Below are 26,542 nucleotides of genomic sequence, written 5' to 3'. Positions count from 1 at the left end.
CAGCCGAGCCACTGCCTGTTCATCCCGCTATCATCCAGAAGGTGAGGTCAGTACAGGTGCATCAAAGCGGGGACCGAGAGATTGAAAAACAGCTTCTATCTCAAAGCCATCAGACTGTTAAACAGCCATCACTAACATTGAGTGGCTGCTGCCAACATACTGACTCATCACTAACCACTTTAATCAATGCCACTTTATATAATGTTTAATACCCTACATTACTCATCTCATATGTATAAACTGTACTCTATACCGTTTACTGCATCTTGCCTATGCAGGTAGTTGTTGTGAAATTGTTAGGTTAGATTACTTGTTAGGTATTACTACATGGTCGGAACTAGAAGCACAAGCATTTCGCTACACTCGCATTCACATCTGCTAACCATGTGTATGTGACAAATAAAATTTGATTTGACAGTAAACAAATTTGTGCACAACATTGTAGAGAAATAAGCTTTTTGTGCATATGGAACATTTCTGGGATCTTTTATTTTCAGCTCATGAAACATGGGACCAACACTTTACATGTTGCGTTTATATTTTTGTTCAGTATAAATGGAGTGTCTCGGATTTACGTAATAGAATACGAAATGCTCTGAGATCAGGTTTCATCCCACATCGTGGTCATATTTTCACGGGCAGATATTGGGTAGAAGTAAACCCTTTCTCTTCGCCCGTGCAGCTCTGGCTAAAAGCCTATTTTCTTACAAATCATGCCTGAGTTGGGTGTGGTAGTCCTGAGAAATAAACCAGTCCTACATTAATCATCCCACATGATTTTACTATTTACCTTGTCATACTCTACAACCAAACTACACATACCGAGTCCTCTGCCCTTGGGTCGTCACTAATTACCCCAGCCACAAAGTCATACACACCGCCTATTTCTACAATGTATCTTCTTAAAATCAGATTTTATACCTATCCCTAACCGCAAACCTTAACCCAATCGCACTGCTAAGTTTATGCCTAACCGTAAATTTAAATAAATACCAAAAAGCTTTAAAAAATAACGGTAGGCCAATAGCCAATTTTTACTTTGTGGCTGTGGTAACTAGTGGGAACCCCTGCCCTTGTCCTCATCCTCGCATTGTAAGTGGTTGACGTACTTGTCAATCCAGTTATTGTTGCCGGCCCATACATAGCAAGATTGTGTGTGGACGTAAACTATCTGGATTTTCATGGATCACGCAGTTTAACGTACGTTTAAGTATTTTTTTTCCTTAAATGATCAATGTCTATTTGTTTATATTAATATAAATGTGTTTTATGTACATTCACTTAGAATGAAATAACTGATTTAGGGCTATATACATGCCAAGGACAGACTGTCACTGGATATAGTCAGATAATAACAACATTATTAGCTATGTGGACATACCAGCCCATTATATTTAGGGATTTAGTCAAATGTGTTGTGCAACATAATGTAGTCTAGAGTGAAATGATTTGGCAATTAGTGTTTAATTTGAATAGCTATTAAGAATGAAGTACAGTCTATATTGTAACGTTTGGACAGCTTGTTCTTTTTAAATACAAACCATAATAAATCCGCTCCCAGTTTTCGGTTCCCTTTATCCAACAATAAGCAAAATTATACAACAATGTAGGAATAGTTTAACTTAGTTTAGAGTTCCTCCCCACTTCCTCTTTTGGCAACATCGCGGTCTGAGTGAACCTTTTTAGTCTCTCGCGTATTACAATCGATCGATGGATTTTCTCATGAATAAAACCTTGTGGTGTGCGAACATAAGCAACTTTAAGCGTCAAGTAAAATGTTTAAAGGACTAGTGCAGAATGTTTTCGCATTCCGGGGATTGATAGTTAAACATTACCCTGTTCTTACGCTAAACATTACCCTGTTCTTACGCAACAGTTTTCAATGATCTGATTCTTGTTGCAGCCACAATACAGTTTGTTCCACTCAGAGGATACAACTATGCAATTTAAACACACACGCAATATACAGTTGAAGTCGGAAGTTTACATACACCTTAGCCAAATACATTTAAACTCAGTTTTTCACAATTCAATTTAATCCTAGTAAAAATCCATGTCTTAGGTCAGTTAGGATCACCACTTTATTTTAAGAATGGGAAATGTCAGAATAATAGTATTGAGAATGATTTATTTCAGCTTTTATTTCTTTCATCACATTCCCAGTGAGTCAGACGTTTACATACACTCAATTACTATTTGATGGCATTCCCTTTACATTGTTTAATGTTTTGGACAGCCTTCCACAAGCTTCCCACAATCATTTGGGTGAATTTTGGCCAATTACTCCTGACAGAGCTGGTGTAAACTATTCAGTTCTGCCCACAAATGTTCTACTGGATTGAGGTCAGGGCTTTGTGATGGCCACTCCAATACCTTGACTTTGTTGTCCTTAAGCCATTTTGGAAGTATGCTTGGGGTCATTGTCCATTTGGAAGACTAATTTGCGACCAAGCTTTAACTTACTGACTGATGTCTTGAGATGTTGCTTCAATATATTCACATCTATTTTGTGAAGTGCACCAGTCCCTCCTCAGCAAAGCACCCCCACAAGATGATGCTGCCACCCCTGTGCTTCACGGTTGGCATGGTGTTCTTCGACTTGCAAGCCTCCCCCTTTTTCCTCCAAACATAACGATGGTCATTATGACCAAACAGTTCTATTTTTGTTTCATCAGACCAGAGGACATTTCTCCAAAAAGTATGATCTTTGTCCCCATGTGCAGTTGCAAACCGTAGTCTGGCTTTTTTATGGCGGTTTTGGAGCAGTGGCTTCTTCCTTGCTGAGCTGCCTTTTAGGTTATGTCGATATAGGACTCATTTTACTGTGGATATAGACACTTTTGTACCTGTTTCCTCCAGCATCTTCACAAGGCCCTTTGCTGTTGTTCTGGGATTGATTTGCACTTTTCGCACCAAAGTACGTTCATCTCTAGGAGAAAGAACGCGTCTCCTTCCTGGGCGGTATGACGGCTGCGTGGTCCCATGGTGTTTATACTTGCGTACTATTGATTGTACAGATTAACATGGTACCTTCAAGCGTTTGGACATTTCTCCCAAGGATGAACCAAATTTTTTGTAGACTGGCTGATTTTCTTGGTTGATTTCTTTTGATTTTCCCATGATGTCAAGCAAAGAGGCATTGAGTTTGAAGTTAGGTCTTGAAATACATCCACAGGTACACCTCCAATTGACTCCAATGATGTCAATTAGCGTATCAGAAGATTCTAAAGCCATTACATAATTTTCTGGAATTTTCCAAGCTGTTTAAAGGCACAGACAACTTAGTGTAATTATTAAACTTCTGACCCTCTGGAATTGTGATACAGTGAACTATAAGTGAAATAATCTGTCTTTAAACAATTGTTAAAAAATTACTTTAGATGTCCTAAACAACTTACCCAAACTATAGTTTGTTAACAAGACATTTTTGGAGTGGTTGAAAAACTAGTTTTAATGACTCCAACCTAAGTGTATGTAAACTTCCGACTTCAACTGTAGATAATACAGTGCACATTTGCAGCCATCACATTAAACTGAGTTACTAGGCTAAGATAGATAGAGAGAGAAAGAACCTTGATAAAAAAGAAAGGAAGAACCAAAATAAGACAGTTGAATTAAGAAGTCTGATACGTTATTTTAGAATTGGCCTGAAGGTCGGCCTGCATATTTTATAGACATATTTGCCTTAGTAGCCTGAGTGCCAACCTAATAATATCCACTTCACCTATCGTAGACAAGACTAAGCAAAACTCTCAGTACAGTAAATGATAGTTGTGGAGGTGAGGCAATGGATGTTGTGGTAAATGGAAGAATCTCTATGTAACCTAACATGCTGACCACACCACCTGCGTTGTCTGCAAGAACGTTGCAAAATAAATGTACACATACATGTTATTTAATCATTTAATCCAAAACGCTTGTGCGCGTCAACGGGTGTCTGAGTAGCCAGGCGCTAGAATAGAATTTGGCAAGTCCAGTTGGTGGTGGTAATGCACCTTAACGTTGGTTGCCAACCGCCATATAAAATCCACAGAAGACGAAGACTGAAGGAGGGGAGATTACTAGAAACTAACTAGGTTTCACCTTTTATCTCAAAATGGGTCAAAATTCTACAAAGTTCCAGAAAAAAAGGACCTTGTGCATTTCAGTAAAAATAACAACCCAATGTTTATATCCCAGGACATATTCGCTAGCAACAGCAAGCTAGCTAGCTAAATGTCCATGAAAGTTTCATGGGTTTCGACCTGTCCCCAAATTAATATAGTTGGTTCAGAGTTTGTTTTGATATTTCAATCTGCGTGTCTAGATTGCGTTTGGTGTGGATGGACAAAATCAACATGTGTGTGATGGTGCACGTGGACGCATGCAACGTGCCCAGTTTAGACAGCATGTAACGTAGCAGGCATAACAGAAACGCCTGAGCAGTGTTTCATTTTTTATGGCCCTGTCGGGGAAGGTTATCTTCTGCTCTGGAGAACCAATCCAGTAAATGTGGAGGAGGAGTTACATGCTGACTACACTGGGCATGTGCGTGTGCCATCTTGCACATGTTGATTTTGTCCATCCACACAGGATGAAATCAGGACATGCAGGTTGAAATATCAAAAATAACTCTGAAGCAACTATATTAATGGGGACAGGAAGAAACACATGAGACATTCATGGACATTTATATAGCTTGCTGTTGCCAGCTAATTTGTCCCTGGGATATAAACATTGGATTGTTATTTTCCCTGCCCCAATGCATAGTACCAACTGTAAAGTTTGGTGGAGGAGGAATAATGGCCTGGGGCTGTTTGTCATGGTTCAGGCTAGGCCCCTTAGTTCCAGTGATGGGAAATCTTAATGCTACAACATACAATGACATTCTAGACTATTCTATGCTTCCAAATTTGTGGCAACAGTTTGGGGAAGGCCCTTTCCTCTTTCAACATAACAATGTAATTGTTTTTTATTTATTTAAACATTATTTAACTAGGCAAGTTAGTTAAGAACAAATTCTTATTTGCAATGAAGGCCCACTCGGGAACAGTGGGTTAACTGCCTTGTTCAGGGGTAGAACAACAGATTTTTACCTTGTCAGCTCAGGGATTTGATCCAGCAACCTTTCGTTTCCTGGCCCACGCTCTAACCACTAGGGTACCTGCCACCCCAATGCCCCTGTGCAATGCCCCCTGTGCAATGCCCCCTGTGCAATGCCCCTGTGCACAAAGTGAGGTCTATACAGAAATGGTTTGTCGAAATCGGTGTGGAAGAATTTGACTGACCTGCACAGAGCCCTGACCTCAATCCCATCGAACACCTTTGGGATGAATTGGAACACAGACTGCTAGCCAGGCCTAATTGCCCAACATCAGTGCCCTACCTCACTAATGCTCTTGTGGCTGAATGGAAGCAAGTCCCCGCAGCAATGTTCCAACATCTAGTGGAAAGCCTTCCCAGAGGAGTGGCTGTTTATAGCAGCAAAGGGGGGCACAACTCCATATTAACGCCCATGATTTTGGAATGAGATGTTCGACGAGGAGGTGACATACTTTTGGCCATGTAATGTATGTGTACATTTATTTTGCCACACTCGCACACGCAACACAGCTGGTGTGGCCAGTATGTAAAGGTGGCGTGTTGCCTGGTGTTGCCTTGTTAATACAACGTTTCTAATAACCATAGGCGGGACTTGCGAAACAGACTAAGCAGACCAGGCCGGTGTTTGGAGTCTGAGAAGTCAATGAGAGAAGTGAAAAATGATTCCTTAGTTAATTTTCTTGAAATCTAAAGGCACAACCTAGATTTGAGCAAATGTCTTAACTAGTTGAACATCTTAATACTCCAACCTCGTGAAAGTGACAAACTGACGCTTTATCATTTTTGTCCAAAACAACTTATATCGAAGAAGTGCTTTTGATTTGACGGCCTGCACATGCGCAGTTCAGTGCGAGATGACCATTAAACCTGCTGACGTGTTTCTACGCATGAGCTTAGCTAGCCAACGTCGTCATGACGTTCACCTACAAGTGTGATCAGGGATTTCACCTGGAGAAGCAGTTTCTGCCTATCTTCATACTGTACAATCTTTTTTGTTAACGTCCAAATGTGGTAGTTGCGTCACAGGATCTCTTTCCATTTCCCATGAAAACCAGATGCATCTGTTTGTTCTGGCCTCGCAGAGGGTGATCTCTATGCAACCAGGCAGCCAAGAACACCATATTCAGAATCCAAGAACACCATATTCAGAATCCAAGAACACCATATTCAGAATCCAAGAACACCATATTCAGAATCCAAGAACACCATATTCAGAATCCAAGAATACCATATTCAGAATCCAAGAACACCATATTCAGAATCCAAGAACACCATATTCAGAATCATATTCAGAACACCATATTCAGAATCCAAGAACACCATATTCAGAATCCAAGAATACCATATTCAGAATCCAAGAACACCATATTCAGAATCCAAGAACACCATATTCAGAATCCAAGAATCCAAGAACACCATATTCAGAATCCAAGAACACCATAAGAATACCATATTCAGAATCCAAGAACACCAAGAAGAACCATATTCAGAATCCAAGAACACCATAAGAATCCAAGAACACCATATTCAGAATCCAAGAACACCATATTCAGAATCCAAGAACACCATATTCAGAATCCAAGAACACCATATTCAGAATCCAAGAACACCATATTCAGAATCCAAGAACACCATATTCAGAATCCAAGAACACCATATTCAGAATCCAAGAACACCATATTCAGAATCCAAGAACACCATATTCCAAGAACACCATATTCAGAATCCAAGAACACCATATTCAGAATCCAAGAACACCATATTCAGAATCCAAGAACACCATATTCAGAATCCAAGAATACCATATTCAGAATCCAAGAATACCATATTCAGAATCCAAGAATACCATATTCAGAATCCAAGAATACCATATTCAGAATCCAAGAATACCATATTCAGAATCCAAGAATACCATATTCAGAATCCAAGAATACCATTTTCAGAATCCAAGAATACCATATTCAGAATCCAAGAATACCATATTCAGAATCCAAGAACACCATATTCAAAATCCAAGAATACCATATTCTAAAAGTGAGTTCCCTGTGGAACTCATAGAAAGCTCATCTATTTCTTTCTCAGACTTGTCTTGAGGTAACACTGAGCTCACAGGCTTATGTACCAGAATCAAATATTTCAATTTTTTTAGCCACGACCAAGGTAGGTGGAGTTCAAACCACAAGTTGGGAAACACAGCATGATGCGTAATGAAAGTGTGTGTGTGTTTGACTATATGTGTGTGTTTGACTATATGTGTGTGTTTGACTATATGTGTGTGTTTGACTATATGTGTGTGTTTGACTATATGTGTGTGTTTGACTATATGTGTGTGTTTGACTATATGTGTGTGTTTGACTATATGTGTGTGTTTGACTATATGTGTGTGTTTGACTATATGTGTGTGTTTGACTATATGTGTGTGTTTGACTATATGTGTGTGTTTGACTATATGTGTGTGTTTGACTATATGTGTGTGTTTGACTATATGTGTGTGTTTGACTATATGTGTGTGTTTGACTATATGTGTGTGTTTGACTATATGTGTGTGTTTGACTATATGTGTGTGTTTGACTATATGTGTGTGTTTGACTATATGTGTGTGTTTGACTATATGTGTGTGTTTGACTATATGTGTGTGTTTGACTATATGTGTGTGTTTGACTATATGTGTGTGTTTGACTATATGTGTGTGTTTGACTATATGTGTGTGTTTGACTATATGTGTGTGTTTGACTATATGTGTGTGTTTGACTATATGTGTGTGTTTGACTATATGTGTGTGTTTGACTATATGTGTGTGTTTGACTATATGTGTGTGTTTGACTATATGTGTGTGTTTGACTATATGTGTGTGTTTGACTATATGTGTGTGTTTGACTATATGTGTGTGTTTGACTATATGTGTGTGTTTGACTATATGTGTGTGTTTGACTATATGTGTGTGTTTGACTATATGTGTGTGTTTGACTATATGTGTGTGTTTGACTATATGTGTGTGTTTGACTATATGTGTGTGTTTGCATGCATGTGTGTGTGTGATATAGTGAGTGAATGACAGATAGAATGAGAAAGGGATGTAGTACTGAGATGTTGGGCTGGTCCATTTTTGCCCAGTCGGATTGTCTAACTTGTCTAAATGATCATTATGTAGCTAATAATGGGGGTAGATTTTTGGTCCCAGTCCGCCCGCCCGCGTGTGTGTGTGTCAGTACATGCTTGTCTTTTGTTCCTGACTGTCCATCTGATTCTCTGATTCAGCAGACTGTGTATCACCCCGTGACCTGGTTGCCATAGAGCCAGTCGGACCATGGCCGGCGGTGTGGGGGAGAGCCAGCTTCAGAGGATTATCAGAGATCTGCATGGTACACTGCCATTGTGTGTTTTTGTGTGCATGTGCGTGACTGCGTGTGACTGCCCGCGTGTCGGTCCCTTTGTAACAACCAGTGCGTGTGGGCCTGTGTGATAGTTACAGGGGTAGACCACCACTGTCGGCTGATATCGAGAGTCAGAGAGGGAGAGAAAGATAGAAAGAGAGTAGGATCACAGAGGTAGAGAAAGTGACAGAAGGGTTGCAGTGGCCTCGATGTAACTGGCTTGGCCTCGGCTTCAAGCCCGACAGCATTTCTTTCCACACATTGGTTGTCCAGTCTCCTCATTGGGACGACATCATGGAGCCGACCCTCTCCCCCAGTCCCCGGGGTGTACCCCCCAGGGTGTGGCTGGGGCGACAGAGAGGCCCTGTCAGCATGCAGCGAGAGAGAGAGGGGGTGCTTAGCCTCAGGGTGCACCCGTCACGGGTGTCTTTCCTGTTTTTACGCTGGATGAGAGGCAAGTGGGTAATTGTACTGAGCTGGGATGTGTGAGGAAGGGGTCATCTGTGTGGAGTTAGAGGTTGTGGGTAGGGGTTGGGGAGACATGCCTGGGTGGATATACTGGGATTTTGACTCCATCTGGTTTGACCTGTATATGACCTGGAAACCATTGAAATGTATCCAGGCCACCGTGAGGATATTACATCTGACTGTGTGTACTGTATTGTTGGTACATTGTAATGGTTTCTAGAAATTTCAGGGTTTCTGTGCCCACTTAAAACGTTCCACAGATACTGTGCCTATTGGCCTAGATCGATTTACTTTGTTTTTTTTGTTTAGTTCAGGAGAAAGAGGCTACCAGGTCAGGGACGATCACAGTAATGTGTTTCTCTCAACAGGTAAAGCTTGTGTAGTAGAAACTCAGTTCCTGTCAGCTGTGTATGAGTGAGGGGAATACTTGTGTAACGTTGATGTACAGTACCAGTCAAAAGTTTGGACACACCTACTCGTTCCAGGGTTTTTCTTTATTTTTTAAAACTATTTTCTACATTCTACAATAATAGTGGAGACATCAAAACTATGAAATACCACATATGGAACCATGTAGTAACCAAAAAAGTGTTAAACAAATCAAAATATATTTTATATTTGAGATTCTTCAAAGTAGCCACCCTTTACCTTGATGACAGCTTTGCACACTCTTGGCATTCTCTGAACCAGCTTCATGAGGTAGTCACCTGGAATCCATTTCAATTAACAGGTGTGCCTTGTTAAAAGTGAATTTGTGGAATTTCTTTCCTTAATGCATTTGAGCCAATCAGTTGTGTTGTGACAAGATAGCGGTGATATACAGAAGACAGCCCTATTTGGTAAAATATCAAGTCCACGTTATGGCAAGAACAGCTGTGCTGCATCAGATGACCTGGCCTCCGCAATCACCCGACCTCAACCCAATTGAGATGGTTTGGGATGAGTTGGACCGCAGAGTGAAGGAAAAGCAGCCAACAAGTGCTCATCATATGTGGGAACTCCTTCAGGACTGTTGGAAGCTGGTTGAGAGAATGCCAAGAGTGTGCAAAGCTGTCATTAAGGCGAAGGGTAGCTTCTTTGAAGAATCTCAAACATAAAATATATTTTGATTTGTTTAACACTTTTTTGGTTGCTACATGATTACATGTGCTATTTCATAGCTTTATGTCTTCACTATTATTCTTCAATGTAGAACATCGTATAAATAGAGAAAAAACATCTCTCTCTCTCTCTCTCTCTCTCTCTCTCTCTCTCTCTCTCTCTCTCTCTCTCTCTCTCTCTCTCTCTCTCTCTCTCTCTCTCTCTCTCTCTCTCTCTCTCTCTCTCTCTCTCTCTCTCTCTCTCTCTCTCTCTTCTCCTCTCTCTGAACCACAGATGCTGTTGCTGAGCTCACTAAAGAGTACAGGGAGAATGGGGAGCCAATCACAGATGATAGTCCCAATCTGCAGAAATTCTCCTACAAACTGGAGTACCTTCTACAGGTGAGTCACTCACTGTACATAGACAGTGGTATAGTACGAACAGTGTTTTCCCTTTCTTTAGGCGGGACCAAGGCCTCAAAGCAACATCCAGGGCTGGTTAATTAATCAAAACATCTATAGAACAATCAGTTTTTCCCCCTACCAGACACAGATTAAGCAACATGCTTTTCAGTCCAGGATTAGGTTTAATCTGTATCCAGGAAAGCGCCGCACAGAGTCCAAGTCAAATCAAGGCCAACCTGCTATGCTCACCAATGTGGCATTGTTCAGATCTCTGTACAGTAGGTCACATACAACTTGTCGCTAACACGTCATCTACGCTTTTCAGTTTGACCAGAAGGAGAAGACAACATTTCTTGGCACCAGAAAAGACTACTGGGATTATTTCAGCGACTGTCTGGCCAAGATCAAAGGAGCCAACGATGGTATCCGCTTTGTCAAATCCATCCCTGAGGTATTGAGATCAGCACTTTTAAAGGACAATTATAAGGATTGTCAACTGTTATTACACAATGTATCGTAGTAATTCATACATAATGACGTTCTATTTTTAGAGTTCTTTACCACTTTTTTATGGGTCACAGCAAACACCACTGTCACCATTTCTTTGTACCCTCTATCTGAAGTTATGTATACCATTACAGTTTCACCAAATGTGAAATAATGAAGGAACAAATGAACTGTATCTACAAATGATCTACCAAATCTACTTTGACGCATATTTCCCTTGTGTGATGAAACGGATAATACTCCTGACATTGCAGCTGTCACGGATTGCATAATTAACATAGATGCATTCAATTGTCAGTCTCACTGATAAGTAGTTATAAGGGCATGGGGGAATTTAGCATTCTGCCAGGTAGTGGATACTAGCCATGAAGAAACAAATCATATTTGTTAACAGGATCTACACAACAGATTCAGTTGAATATGGATGATTGATTATAGACCACTTTTGAGGAATGAAAATGTCCGACAAACTTTGATTTGAACTATCCCTTTAATGGACACATTCAGGAAACATACGCTAATTTAAGGCCTCATTGGCAGAGGAACAACTATCACATATATTTGCTGTACAGCACTGTTAATATTTCCTGTACTTTTCCCTTCCAGCTGAAGACTTCTCTGGGGAAAGGCAGGGCTTTCATTCGTTACTCCCTGGTGCACCAGCGACTGGCCGACACGCTGCAGCAGTGCCTGATGAACCAAAGGGTGACCAGGTAAAACTCGGCAAAGAGGGGATCAAGTCTCAAATAAATATCATACTTGGAAACTGCAAAGTGAGCAGACATTTTTTTTTCAAATCTCAAACCTGACCCCACTCCAGCAACAGTTTTAGCCGTTAAACATGGGTGCAGAGGTCATAGGTTCACGTCTGGGATAGTGTTTGGTTAAATGAAGGGACTTGTTTATGTTACAGACTACTATTCTGAAATCGATTGTTTCAAGTGAACAACGTCTCCTTCCTGATTCTTGTTAGCGCCTTTCATTTCTCTTTTCCTTTGTGGTGTTTTACTTCTGTAAACATTTCCCTGTTCCTCAGGTGAGTAAACACAGTGTGCTGGTTCTTATGTTGCCAAAGGTTACTGGAAGCAGTGTTCAGTGGGAGGGGAGTAGACGTTGTCTAACTCAGTATAGATACAGCATTTTGTACCAATCCGCTTCTCGAAAAGTTACTTCTCCCGTTGTACAGAACCACGTCTATATGCTCTATGTACTTGTGAAATGTACCTGTGTGTTTGTAAAAGGCATGTACATTAGTCCAAAAAAGTACTTTTTTTATGTGTCGAAGTGATTTAATATAAGGAACAATGCAAGTGTGTTAGTGAAGGTATTTCTACGTGAATGTATGCACATGTGTGTTGTTATGCCTATCTCTCAACTCATTTCCCTGTATATGCTTCTCTCCTTCTTGCAGTGACTGGTACTATGCTCGCAGCCCCTTGCTGAAATCCCACCTCAGTGTTGACATCGTAAGTCACCTGTATGAGCTCAACGAGATCCAGTTTGACGTGGCTTCCAGGGGTCATGACCTTGACTCGTCCTGGCCCACCTTTGCAAGGTAACCAATTGCAAAGTCATTATGTTTATAAATGCACCCTACACTCAAGATGCTGCGCATTGGATTGAGGAATTGATCAAATGTAGACACTTGGTGATGTCACCTCATCACATGTGTGTTTTCTTATCTCCAGGAGGACACTGGGCATGCCCAACTCACCTGGCCACATGTGGAAACCACCCAGTCGCAGCTCCAGCATTAACAGCCTGGCCAGCACATACTCACAGGTACTGACACAGCTCCTCAGAGCTTTTACTCTACTGGGACTAATATGATTCTATAAGGAGCTAGTCATATCTTGTGAGATCATACAGTATTTCTAGTGAAGTCTTAACAATGTGTCAAGTCTGCAGTACTCACTCTAGTACCCTGTTTCTCTAATACCCCCCCCCAGCACGCTCATGAGTTCCCCGGCAGTCCTGAGTACGGCCCGGGCATGCTGAGCGAGCTGAACGAGTCGCTACCTTCCGGTGTGGAGGTGAGCATGTTGGACGAGCTCCGCCTGGAGCTGGACCAGTCAGAGCTGAAGCAGCGGGAGCTCCAGGACAGGGTGCGCCTGATGGGGGAGGAGGGTGCTGAACTCAAAGGCGTGGTGCTGGAGCTCCAGAGGCAGCTGGATGTGTCGCTGACCGCACAGGAGGAACAGCAGGGTATGCAAGGGACCCTGAAAGCCCTGGAGAGGCGTGAGGAGGCCTTGTCCCGCGAGCTGGAGACCCTGAAGGCTGGGGAGAGGGCCAGGGAAGCAGAACAGCGCCACCTCCAGGAGAAGCTGGTGGCCGCAGAGGGGAAGAACGTAGAACTAATGGCCAAGCTGGACGGTGTGTTGGATGAGAAGGGCCAGCAGGTGACCAGCTATTTTGACTCAGCACAGAAGATCCACGAGCTGCTGGACAGACTGAAGGAGGCAGAGGGGGGGAAGATAGAGGCTCTGGCTGAGGGAGAGGATAGGAGGCGGCAGGCTGAGAAGCTGGCAAATGAGCTAAGGGTCAAGGAGGTGGCGGCAAAGGAGGATGAGGCCAAGCTGGAGGCGCTGTTAAAGTCTGCTGCAGAGGAGAAGTCTAAGTTTGCAGAGTGTGCAGAGGAGCAGTGTAACGCCATTGACAAGCTTCAGGGGGCATTGACTTTGAGGGACAAGGAGGCCAGCAATCTGCAGAGGCAACTGCATGACCTCCAGAGTGCTCTGGAAGAAAGGGAGATACAGGCCGAGGAGGCCAGGGACAGGGCGCAGGAAGAGAAAGAGGAGATCCAGGGAAGCATGGGCAATCTGAAAGAAGCCTTGGAGGTGGAACTCCTCTACCTGAAGAAGCAGTTAAAGACCAGAGAGGCGGAGCTGCTCTCCAGCACGCAGAAGCTCCAGCACCTGGAGGTCCAGAGCCATAGCCTGACCACAGAGCGCGATGGCCTGAGCGCCAACCTCTCAGAACTGGAGTCCAGCGTCAGGGAGCAAGCCAATAGGATCGAGGAGTACAAGACCCAGTGCACCAACCTGATGGAGCTGAACGGGAAGTTGCTGGGGACAGTGAAGAGGAATGAGGAGCTGAAGAAGGAGCTGGCAGAAAGCCGGGTAGCCCTTGAGGGTGAGGTGGCTGCTCTGAGGGCCTCTGACAAGCAGTTGAGGAGCCAGCTGGACGACGCCAAAGTGACTGTGGATGAGAAGGACAGGAGGCTGCGTGAGGAGAACCGGGCCTTGGACGAGAGTCTGCAGAGGGCAGCCATGGCTGCCGAGGTGTCAGACGCCGCCGGCAAACGGCTGGAGCAGGAGAACCTAGGCCTGAGGGAGGAGCAGGCCACGGTGAGGGCGGCCCTGAGCTCCATGCAGGATGAGCTGAAGGCCATCCATGGGCAGATCGCAGAGCTGGAGAAGAGCTTGGGTCGGTCCCGCAGGAGTGAAGCCAGCCTGCAGGAGCAGCTCAAAGACCGGCAGGCCCAGCTCGAGAACAAGGAGAAAGGCTGTGTAGAGCTCCAGGCCAGGGTGGAGGCCCTAGAGGCCAGGGGTAGGGCACTGGAGAAGGCTAAGACAGATGCAGAAAAGGCCTGCGCCAAAAAGACAAAGCTGATAGAGAGGGTCACCACCGAGAAGCAAACGGTGGAGAGAACCCAGCTAGTGAGGAGCTCTGCCCAGGCCAAGGAGAGCCAGGAGATAGCTGCCAAAATGACCATGATAGAGGGCCAGCTGGAGGTGAACATGAAGGAAGTGACCAGGCTCCAGGCAGAAGTGCTGGATCTAAGGGTGCAGCTGAACACCTCTGTGGAAGACAGGATGAGGAGCCAGGCCCAGCTGGAGGTGACGGAGGCCCAGAGAGACGAACTCAGGACCCTAACGGAGCAGCTTAAAGCCCAGACCGAGGCACTCAACCAGAGGCACGTAGCCGAGCTCCTGCAGTGCAATGAGAGGGAAGAGGCACTGAGCAGGGAGCGTGACCGGGTGGAGGCAGCCACCCGGGCAGAATTGGCTACCGCTGAGGCCTCCGCCAGAGGAGAGCTGGCAACATTCAAGACCCAGAACGAGAGGCTGACCATGGAGAATGCTGAGACACGCGAGAGCCTCCACCGGGCCAATACAGAGATGGCAGAGCTTGGGATGACCCTATGTAGACTGACGGCAGAAAGGGAGGAGGCCAAGGAAGGCTGGGCGGGGGAGGCAGGCAAGATAGGGGAGCTAGAAGAGCGGACGTCCAGGGAGGTGGAGCGGCAGGAGGCTTGCATGGCCGCCCTTCGCCAGGAGAACGCCAGCCTGAGAGAGGAGCTGAGGATGATGGAGAACCTTCCGGCAGCCATGCTGGAACTCCAGGAGAAGCTGGAGAAGGCGGAGGGCCAGGTGAGGAGCCTCAAAGACTCAAGTCGGGAGGAGATGGAGGCGGTCAAGTTCCAGATGAGCTCCGAGAGTATGAATCATCAGAACCAGATCAAGGTGAGTTTGACTGGAGTTCTGTGAAAAGCGTGTGCCTTGTGGAAATCCTGGACAGGAGCAAAATCATATCATTACGACAGCACATGAAAGGGCTGTTTATGGTGTATTTCCACCCAGTGTTTACCCAAAAGTCTCAGACTTTTCTGTTTCCATCTGCGCGGGTCAGCACCCGTGTCTCACTAGGCCATGACTCAGGCGGACCTGCTCTAACTTGGGGCCAAAGCCAGGCCACTGGTACTTTTTAGCTGACGTTTAAATAACAATGTCTGACTGTGGACTTCAACACCCAGCGGAGGATGTTGATTCTGCTCTTCACAAGTCCTCACTGTCAGCCCTAGCTACGGACACACGATTTCCCTAGTATATCATAAGGGTGTATGCACTAGTGTAACACTGGTGTTAGTCGAAAAGCAGCATTAAGAGCAATGTGATTTATACAACAGTTAATGATTACTTGGCACCATTTGAATACCTGTGTGTTTTACTCTCCATTAGAACACCTGTGTGTTTTACTCTCCATTAGAACACCTGTGTGTTTTACTCTCCATTAGAACACCTGTGTGTTTTACTCTCCATTAGAACACCTGTGTTTTACTCTGCATTAGAACACCTGTGTGGTTTACTCTCCATTAGAATACCTGTGTGTTTTACTCTCTATGAGAACGCCTGTGTGTTTTACTCTCCATTACAATGCCTGTGTGTTTTACGCTCCATTAGAACACCTGTGTGTTTTACTCTCTATCTATCCAGAGTGTGAATGATGAGCTGGGGAAACTGAGAGTCCAGCTGCCAAAAGAGCAGGAAAAGGTGTCCGGTCTGGAGGCCAAAGTCTCAGAGTTAGAGGTCTGTATCTTCACCTCTTCACATTATTCACATACAGTGCATTCAGAAAGTATTCAGACCCCTTGTATTTTTCCAAATGTTGTTATAATACAGCCTTATTCTAAAATATATTAAATGTTTTTATCTTCTTCAACAATCTACACAAAATACCTCATAATGACAAGGAAAACACAGGTTTCAATAAATTGTTGCAAATTTACAATAAAAAAACAACTGAAATGATCACATTTACATGAGTATTACTCAGTACTTTGTTGAAGCACCTTTGGCAGTGATTACAGTCTTCAGTCTTCTTGGGTATGACGCTACGAGCTTGGCACACCTGTATTTGGAGAGTTTCTCCCATTCTTCTCTGCAGATCATGTCAAGCTCTGTCAGGTTGAATGAGGAGCATCACTGCACAGCTATTTTCAGGTCTCTCCAGTTATGTTCGACCTGGTTCATGTCCAGGCTCTGGCTGGGCCACTCAAGGACATTCAGAGACTTGTCGCGAAGCCACTCCTTGATTGTCATGGCTGTGTGCTTAGGGTTGTTGTTCTGTTGGAAGGTGAACCTTTGCCCCAGTCTGAGGTCCTGAGCAAAACATCCCCATAGCATGATGCTGCCACCACGCTTGGCATTCAGGCCAAAGAGTTAAATCTTGGTTTCATCAGACCAGAGAGTCTGGTCTGAGAGTCTTTAGGTGTCTTTTGGCAATCTCCAAGTGGGCTGTCATGTGCCTTTTACTGAGGAGTGGCTTCCGGCTGGCCACTCTACAATAAAGGTCTGATTGGTGAAGTGCTGCTTCCTTCTGGAAGGTTCTCCCATCTCCACAGAGGAACTTTGGAGCTCTGTCTGAGTGACCATCGTGTTCTTGGTCACCTCCCTGACCAAGGCCCTTCTCCCCCGATTGCTCAGTTTGGCTGGGCGGCCAGCTCTAGGAAGAGTCCTTGTGGTTGCAAACTTCTACCATTTAAGAATGATGGAGGCCACTGTGTTCTTGAGGACCTTCAATGCTGCAGACATTTTTTGTTACTCTTCCCCAGATCTGTGCCTCGTCACAATCCTGTCTCAGAGCTCTACGGACAATTCCTTTGACATCATGGCTTGGTTTTTGCTCTGACATGCACTGGCAACTGTGGGACCTTATAGACAGGTGTGTGTCTTTCCAAATCATGTCCAATCAATTGAATTTACCCCGGGTGGACTCTAATCAAGTTGTAGAAACACCTCAAGGATGATCAATGGAAACAGGATGCATCTGAGCTCAATTTCAAATCTAATAGCAAAGGGTCTGAATACTTATGTATAGAAGGAAGGTATTTCTGTTTTTTATTTGTAATCCATTTGCAAAAATGTCTTAACCTGTTTTCGCTTTGTCAATAGGGGGTACCGTGATGATTCTTTTCTTATTTAATCCATTTTAGAATAAGGCTGTAACATAACAAAATGTGGGAAAAGTCAAAGGGTCTGAATACTTTCCGAATGCACAGTATGACAATAGTGCAATATAACAGACAGTCTTCAATCCCTTGTCTTGTAATGTATTTTCTCTGTAATGTCTTTTGTCTGTAATGTCTTTTGTCTGTAATGTATATTTCGTTATATGCCGGAACCCAGTAAGACTAGCTGTCGCCATTGGCGTCACCATGGGGATCCTAATAAATCACAATCAAGATACATACAGTAAAACACTTTGGGAAACACTGGCAGAGAAAAACATAATTGGCTACATGGCATGTCTGTTCAGCACTGTCTTTAGACCCAATTGAAATAGCTGACATTGAAATAAAAGAATCAGTGATAAGAATTCATAAGATGATCATATAATTGGGTGGATGACAAAGTCAGATGTGCACACGTCCAGCCTGTCTGCTCTGGCGTATGTTTTTAAGTTTTCATTAGAGATGCCTAGGAATACATATGAGGGAGGGCAAAGAAATGAATATGAAAGAAGAGCAGGCCTGTACACACTTGACCGGGTTAATTAATACGAAACAGATTAGAGTTCGGTGTTCATCAGCCGAGTATGATAAAACAGAGAGCAGACAGGATAGACAGGATGTGACACGTTGTAATTAATCTGCCTGTACTGTGCTATCTGAGTGAAGGAGAGAGGTAGGCTGTTCATTTACAAAGCATCGCTCCTCTGTAGACTTCTTTAATCCTTGATCTGTATTAATTTATCAACCGATCAAACACCTGTTTCTGAAAGTTTTTTGGTTCTATTTTTATAACTACTGCATATTATGATTATGTTTGATGAAGGGGGTGAATGAAGAGTACTCACGGCTGATTGGAGAGAAGGATGCTCACATCACAAAGTCCGAAGCAGCCATTTGTCAGAGTGAGGGAGAGATTCAGCACCTAAGAGACTCTGTCACCAGGTAAGGCTGTAACCCCGGCATTTACCTATTATACCCCACACAGAAAACAACCTTTCCATTTAGATGAGCTAAGTAGCCCGTCTTAAGATATTTTTAAACGCATCGTACAGAATCGACAAGACAATTCTGTCTGCTATTTTCTCATGTAAGTGCGAGTCAAAGATTATGTCCCTGATTGAGTCTGTAATACCAACATGTTTCAAGCAGACCACCATAGTCCCTGTGCCCAAAAACACAAAGGCAACCTGCCTAAATGACTACAGACCCGTAGCACTCACATCAGTAGCCAAGTGCTTTGAAAGGCTGGTAATGGCTCACATCAACACCATTATCCCAGAGACCAGGGACCCACTCCAATTTGCATACCGCCCAAACAGATCCACAGATGATGCAATCTCTATTGCACTCCACACTACCCTTTCCCACCTGGACAAAAGGAACACTAATGCGAGAATGCTATTCATTGACTACAGCTCAGCATTCAACACCATAGTACCCTCAAAGCTCATCACTAAGCTAAGAATCCTGCGACTAAACACCTCCCTCTGCAACTGGATCCTGGACTTCCTGATGGGCCGCCCCCAGGTGGTGAGGGTAGGTAGCAACACATCTGCCACGCTGATCCTCAACACCGGAGCCCCCCCAGGGGTGCGTGCTCAGTCCCCTCCTGTACTCCCTGTTCACCCACGACTGCATGGCCAGGCACGACTCCAACACCATCATTAAGTTTGCAAACGACATAACAGTGGTAGGCCTGAGCACCGACAAGACAGCCTATAGGGAGAAGGTCAGAGACCTGGCCGTGTGGTGCCAGAATAAAAACCTACCCCTCAACATAACCAAGACTAAGGAGATGATTGTGGACTACAGGAAAAGGAGGACTGAGTACGCCCGGGGCTGTAGTCGTACACACTCCATCTTCCATTCTCTTAAAGTAACTGTCCAGTATTTCCAGATTTCTATGAAATATGGCCTATAATTAATTTCAAGTTGTTATTATTAAGTATGTTAAAAAGCAGCTTTCATGTGTTGGAAATATGTGGGAGTACCACAACAACAAAATGGGGTGGGCGTATACCAGTCATTAAAATATTCATGGAAGTAGACCGCTGATTGGCCAGCTCAGCCAACAAGCCAACATGACATCATGCTCTATGAGGAAATAGCAAGCATTTTTTATACAATCTTTTTGAGATACAAGTTTGAGGTGGGGTTTAAAGTGTTTTTTCTCCAATTTATGTTTTGGCCACATATACTAGTATAGGTCAAGTCAACAACATTATTTGGGATGAGTTAACAGAATATTAACTTGTACAAATATTCAGTGGACAGTTAAAGCCAATTTATGCTTAATCCAGAAATTCGATCCAGAGGCTATGTACAGAGAGTGTGATGCAATTGCGGAGCCTCCGGAGGCTTGCGAAGGCCAAATCAAGCTAGCTCCGCACTGCGAAGGGCTCCGTATAGCTCCACATTGACATGATTGGTTGATGGTAGGTGGGGGCAGGAGGTCCTGTATAAATACAATCTAACTTCCTTGAGAACTTCCTTCACAACAGCTCGGCTCTGCTCTGCGAAGCGCAAGAAGTATGAATGCTCTGACTTCTGTGGAGTCCGCATCGCAGTAAATGCTGTACGGCCACTGCAGATGTTGGATTGACCATGCAGAGCCTTGTACTTTAATATTTTTCTCACCCTTATCTCTCTGTCATTTAGTGCTGAGGAGGCTCTCTCAACGGTCCAGGCGGTGTGTGAGGAGCTAAAGCAGAAACTGGAGCAGGCCGAGGTGGACAAACGTAGTTATTACCTTAGGACGACCGCAGAGATCGACGACCTATACCGAACCAAGAGCACCCTGGAGGAGCGCCTCATCGAACTTATCAAGTACGACCTAGTCCCTCCTCTGCACTATCCTGAGCGCGGGAAGAAATAGACAAAGCGACAGCTGAACCTTTGATCTGTAGATCTAAGACAGGCTTTTGTTTAGAAACTGGAAAGGGTGTTGTTGTTTTCTGCCTTCGTTTGGGTGATCAGATAACAAGGTCTGGTTCTACCCTCTTGGCTGAGTCCTGTGGGGAGTGTGTCCTCTGAGGATGCGCTCCAATAGCGAGCACAGTGTGGGTCTTTGTAATGCCATCTCACCCCTGACAGTCTCATCTGATGAAAAGGGAGGGATCTGACATAAAGGAGGGAGGAAGGGATCTGACATAAAGGAGGGAGGAAGGGATCTGACATAAAGGAGGGAGGAATCTGACATAAAGGAGGGAGGGATCTGACATAAAGGAGGGAGGGATCTGACATAAAGGAGGGAGGAAGGGATCTGACATAAAGGAGGGAGGAAGGGATCTGACATAAAGGAGGGAGGAAGGGATCTGACATAAAGGAGGGAGGAATCTGACATAAAGGAGGGAGGGATCTGACATAAAGGAGGGGGGGATCTGACATAAAGGAGGGAGAGAGAGATCTGACATAAAGGAGGGAGGGATCTGACATAAAGGAGGGAGCGAGGGATCTGACATAAAGGAGGGAGGGATCTGACAAAAGAAGGGAGAGAGGGATCTGACGAAAGGAGGGATCTTTGCCTAGGAGTAGTCCATTCGGAATTCAGAAAGAATCCCAAGATATCAAGGAAGAAGACAGCGAAAGGGGGATATCAAGAAGGAAGACAGTGAGAGGGGGATATCAAGGAAGAAGACAGTGAAGGGGGGATATCAAGGAAGAAGACAGTGAAGGGGGGATATCAAGGAGGAAGACAGTGAGGGGGGATATCAAGGAAGAAGACAGTGAGAGGGGATATCAAGGAGGAAGACAGTGAGAGGGGATATCAAGGAGGAAGACAGTGAGGGGGGATATCAAGGAGGAAGACTGCGAGAGGGGGATATCAAGAAGGAAGACAGCGAGAGGGGGATATTAAGAGGGAACAGAAAGCGACAGCTCTCGTCTGCTTATGAATTTTCATTTTTTTTGGCAGGCATTGCTCTCTCGCTCCTTCTCTCTTTTTCTGCGTCTGGGTCTCTCTCTCTCTCTCTCTCTCTCTCTCTCTCTCTCTCTCTCTCTCTCTCTCTCTCTGTCTCTGTCTCTGTCTGTCTGTCTGTCTGTCTGTCTGTCTGTCTGTCTGTCTGTCTGTCTGTCTGTCTGTCTGTCTGTCTGTCTGTCTGTCTGTCTGTCTGTCTGTCTGTCTGTCTGTCTGTCTGTCTGTCTGTCTGTCTGTGTGTGTCTCTCCTATTTGCATAGCGCTCATCCCCTGTAGGGCATAAAACACAATGCCAGCTCCCCTGGGGTGTCCTTATTTAACCACAATATTTTTTGTTTGTTTGTTTGTTACTCCTACATTTTTTTCTATTCCAACTGCTCATTGGCAGAGAGACGTACAGTACATCAGAACAGGGGGTCGTTGGAAGTGCATGTAAAATTAGATTAGGACAATATAACCAGAATAGCATGAATAATGATTTTGTTGACTTTATTGAGTTCATTTTTACAGGGACAGTACACATTAATCGACGTTTCAGTAAAAGTGACGGTTTTAGCTCGTTTTCAACCGCAGTCCTTGGGGATGTTAGAGAGTCCATGAGCAAGTGGACACTAAATTTAGTCCTCAAATACCCACAAATCACACACATATATGATTCACTGACTACAAAGAAACCATGCCTAAAAAAAACTAACTGAGCAGACAATATCCTTGATGATCAAGAGGGGAACAACCAGACGGATGTAACCGTGTTGTTTTAACAGCAGGTCCTGCTCTCTAAAGGCATCCGCATGCTTCCCAGACGGATGTAACCGTGTCGTTTTAACAGCAGGTCCTGCTCTCTAAAGGCATCCGCATGCTTCCCAGACGGATGTAACCGTGTTGTTTTAACAGCAGGTCCTGCTCTCTAAAGGGATCCGCATGCTTCCCAGACGGATGTAACCGTGTTGTTTTAACAGCAGGTCCTGCTCTCTAAAGGCATCCGCATGCTTCCCAGACGGATGTAACCGTGTTGTTTTAACAGCAGGTCCTGCTCTCTAAAGGCATCCGCATGCTTCCCAGACGGATGTAACCGTGTTGTTTTAACAGCAGGTCCTTTAAAGCAGCATGCTTCCCAGACGGATGTAACCGTGTTGTTTTAACAGCAGGTCCTGCTCTCTAAAGGCATCCAGCATGTTTTTCCCAGACGGATGTAACCGTGTTGTTTTAACAGCAGGTCCTGCTCTCTAAAGGCATCCGCATGCTTCCCAGACGGATGTAACCGTGTTGTTTTAACAGCAGGTCCTGCTCTCTAAAGGCATCCGCATGCTTCCCAGACGGATGTAACCGTGTTGTTTTAACAGCAGGTCCTGCTCTCTAAAGGCATCCGCATGCTTCCCAGACGGATGTAACCGTGTTGTTTTAACAGCAGGTCCTGCTCTCTAAAGGCATCCGCATGCTTCCCAGACGGATGTAACCGTGTTGTTTTAACAGCAGGTCCTGCTCTCTAAAGGCATCCGCATGCTTCCCAGACGGATGTAACCGTGTTGTTTTAACAGCAGGTCCTGCTCTCTAAAGGCATCCGCATGCTTCCCAGACGGATGTAACCGTGTTGTTTTAACAGCAGGTCCTGCTCTCTAAAGGCATGCTTCCCGCGGATGTAACCGTGTTGTTTTAACAGCAGGTCCTCCTCTAAAGGACGGATGTAACCGTGTTGTTTTAACAGCAGGTCCTGCTCTCTAAAGGCATCCGCATGCTTCCCAGACGGATGTAACCGTGTTGTTTTAACAGCAGGTCCTGTTTAAAGGCATAACGGATGTAAGTTTTAACAGCAGGTCCTGCTCTCTAAAGGCATCCGCATGCTTCCCAGACGGATGTAACCGTGTTGTTTTAACAGCAGGTCCTGCTCTCTAAAGGCATCCGCATGCTTCCCAGACGGATGTAACCGTGTTGTTTTAACAGCAGGTCCTGCTTCTAAAGGCATCCGCATGCTTCCCAGACGGATGTAACGTGTTGTTTTAACAGCAGGTCCTGCTCTCTAAAGGCATCCGCATGCTTCCCAGACGGATGTAACCGTGTTGTTTTAACAGCAGGTCCTGCTCTCTAAAGGCATCCGCATGCTTCCCAGACGGATGTAACCGTGTTGTTTTAACAGCAGGTCCTGCTCTCATAAAGGCATCCGTTTTAACATGCTTCCCAGACGGATGTAACCGTGTTGTTTTAACAGCAGGTCCTGCTCTCTAAAGGCATCCGCATGCTTCCCAGACGGATGTAACCGTGTTGTTTTAACAGCAGGTCCTGCTCTCTAAAGGCATCCGCATGCTTCCCAGACGGATGTAACCGTGTTGTTTTAACAGCAGGTCCTGCTCTCTAAAGGCATCCGCATGCTTCCCAGACGGATGAGTTTGTGCAAATATTATGACAACATTTAGTGATGTTTTTGTTAGTTTTGGATTTACTTATGTTTTTTTCCGGTTGTTCGGGCACAAATTTTTTCCTTGAGGCACGGCGAAGTTGGTAGCCAAAGTCTACGCCCCTTCATCGGTGATTGGTCAACAGTAGGGATTCTTAAGTAAAGTCTTTGTTGTCATTCAACGAGAGACGACTCGTTTTCATGCACATTTATTAATTGAGAAATACTGTTCCAAACATCTTAGTTAGATGTAAAACCACGTGACTAAGATCTTCTCGTCCAAAACGTCAAAGTTAATGACAGATTTCTTAAATTATCTTAGAGTAATTCTGAATATTGTGAGGAAGTGAATGCTGGCTACGGCATCTCAAAATAGACAAACAGTACTATTGACGCTTTTTCCGTGTTTTTCAAGTGAATGTCTATTATGTGACCACACCTGTTCGGTTCAATGAGCAGACTTCGGCTAGCCGCCAGCGGAACTGAAGCATGCTGACGCCTTAAACGCCCACCTGTGTGTGGGTGTCTGTCTGTCTGTCTGATCTTTTGGGTCCTTTGTACTTCGATGCTGGATCCAAACATAAAAAATGTATTGTTTTTGTGTGTGTGTGTGTGTGTGTGTGTGTGTGTGTGTGTGTGTGTGTGTGTGTGTGTGTGTGTGTGTGTGTGTGTGTGTGTGTGTGTGTGTGTGTGTGTGTGTGTGTGTGCGTCTGCAGGGATAAGGATGTTCTGTGGCAGAAATCGGACGCTCTGGAGTTTGAGCAGAAGCTGTGGGCAGAGGAGCGGTTGTTGCAGGACAAGGAGACCACCCACTGCCTGGGCTGCCAGGCCCATTTCACCTGGTGGTTACGCCGACATAACTGCAGGTGGGCACAGAGAGGGCACTGACTCACGAGATGGCCTTGTTATGTCTTGTTACAGGAACAATGGACAACATGTTAAGCGCTACTAGCAACACAACCAGATAGCAGAGGAAGAGTAGGCAATGATTTGACTGAGATTTCAACTTGTTTTCACACACAATACACTGCCAGTCATGGCCGAGATTTGGATTAGTGATCAGTGCATGTGTAGTGGAAAAAGGAAGTCAAATCAAACCAATGTTATGTCACATGCGCTGAATACAGTGAAATGCTTATTTACAAGCCCTTAACCAACAATTCAGTTTAAAGAAAATTCCCCAAAAAGGGAAGAGAGAAGAATAACAAATAATAAAAGAGCAGCAGTAAATAACAATAGCGGGGCTTTATACATGTGGTACCAGTACAGAGTCAATGTGGAGGCTTTATACATGTGGTACCAGTACAGAGTCAATGTGGAGGCTGTTTACATGTGGTACCAGTACAGAGTCAATGTGGAGGCTGTATACATGTGGTACCAGTACAGAGTCAATGTGGAGGCTATATACATGTGGTACCAGTACAGAGTCAATGTGGAGGCTTTATACATGTGGTACCAGTACAGAGTCAATGTGGAGGCTGTATACATGTGGTACCAGTACAGAGTCAATGTGGAGGCTGTATACATGTGGTACCAGTACAGAGTCAATGTGGAGGCTGTATACATGTGGTACCAGTACAGAGTCAATGTGGAGGCTGTATACATGTGGTACCAGTACAGAGTCAATGTGGAGGCTGTATACATGTGGTACCAGTACAGAGTCAATGTGGAGGCTGTATACATGTACAGAGTACTGTATACATGTGGTACCAGTACAGAGTCAGTACAGAGTCAATGTGGAGGCTGTATACATGTGGTACCAGTACAGAGTCAATACCAGGAGGCTGTATACATGTGGTACCAGTACAGAGTCAATGTGGAGGCTATATACATGTGGTACCAGTACAGAGTCAATGTGGAGGCTATATACATGTGGTACCAGTACAGAGTCAATGTGGAGGCTATATACATGTGGTACCAGTACAGATGTGGAGGCCATGTGGTACCAGTACAGAGTCAATGTGGAGGCTGTATACATGTGGTACCAGTACAGAGTCAATGTGGAGGCTGTATACATGTGGTACCAGTACAGAGTCAATGTGGAGGCTGTATACATGTGGTACCAGTACAGAGTCAATGTGGAGGCTGTATACATGTGGTACCAGTACAGAGTCAATGTGGAGGCTGTATACATGTGGTACCAGTACAGAGTCAATGTGGAGGCTATATACATGGTGTTACAGTACAGTCAATGTGGAGGCTATATACATGGTGTTACAGTACAGAGTCAATGTGGAGGCTGTATACATGTGGTACCAGTACAGAGTCAATGTGGAGGCTGTATACATGTGGTACCAGTACAGAGTCAATGTGGAGGCTATATACATGGTGTTACAGTACAGTCAATGTGGAGGCTATATACATGGTGTTACAGTACAGAGTCAATGTGGAGGATATATACAGGGGGTACCAGTGCAGAGTCAATGTGGAGGCTATATACAGGGGGTACCGGTACAGAGTCAATGTGGAGGTTATGTACCGGTACAGAGTCAATGTGCGGGTGCACCGGTGGAGGTAATTGAGGTTCTAGCAGAGGAAGCTGTAATGGTAGTGCTTCGATTTGCTTTTAGAGCTGACTGGACACGT

The 26,542-nt window shown here is 44.5% G+C and overlaps 1 protein-coding gene across 2 annotated transcripts in view; it reads left to right on the top strand.

The window, feature by feature from the left end:
* The first annotated feature begins 1,132 nt into the window (after window positions 1–1,132).
* LOC123997562 (FYVE and coiled-coil domain-containing protein 1-like) overlaps window positions 1,133–26,542 on the top strand; it is a 38,572-nt gene continuing 13,162 nt past the window's right edge. Inside the window, exons 1-12 of one of the 2 annotated variants that reach the window (XM_046301938.1) lie at window positions 1,133–1,200; window positions 8,344–8,444; window positions 10,299–10,405; window positions 10,734–10,859; window positions 11,522–11,628; window positions 12,327–12,470; window positions 12,604–12,697; window positions 12,865–15,381; window positions 16,132–16,224; window positions 18,472–18,590; window positions 20,307–20,474; window positions 24,673–24,822. In XM_046301938.1, the coding sequence (XP_046157894.1) occupies window positions 8,390–8,444; window positions 10,299–10,405; window positions 10,734–10,859; window positions 11,522–11,628; window positions 12,327–12,470; window positions 12,604–12,697; window positions 12,865–15,381; window positions 16,132–16,224; window positions 18,472–18,590; window positions 20,307–20,474; window positions 24,673–24,822 (3,680 nt within the window). In that variant the 5' untranslated portion in view covers window positions 1,133–1,200; window positions 8,344–8,389. Of the gene's footprint in view, window positions 1,201–8,340; window positions 8,445–10,298; window positions 10,406–10,733; window positions 10,860–11,521; window positions 11,629–12,326; window positions 12,471–12,603; window positions 12,698–12,864; window positions 15,382–16,131; window positions 16,225–18,471; window positions 18,591–20,306; window positions 20,475–24,672; window positions 24,823–26,542 lie in introns of both variants that reach the window. The other variant, XM_046301947.1, reaches the window with a different exon arrangement.

Source organism: Oncorhynchus gorbuscha, linkage group LG02, assembly GCF_021184085.1.
Source record: "Oncorhynchus gorbuscha isolate QuinsamMale2020 ecotype Even-year linkage group LG02, OgorEven_v1.0, whole genome shotgun sequence".
In the NCBI taxonomy this organism is placed as follows: Eukaryota; Metazoa; Chordata; class Actinopteri; order Salmoniformes; family Salmonidae; genus Oncorhynchus; species Oncorhynchus gorbuscha.
The sequence above is the reverse complement of the archived record's forward strand: the minus strand, read 5'-3'. Positions and strand labels throughout refer to the sequence as shown.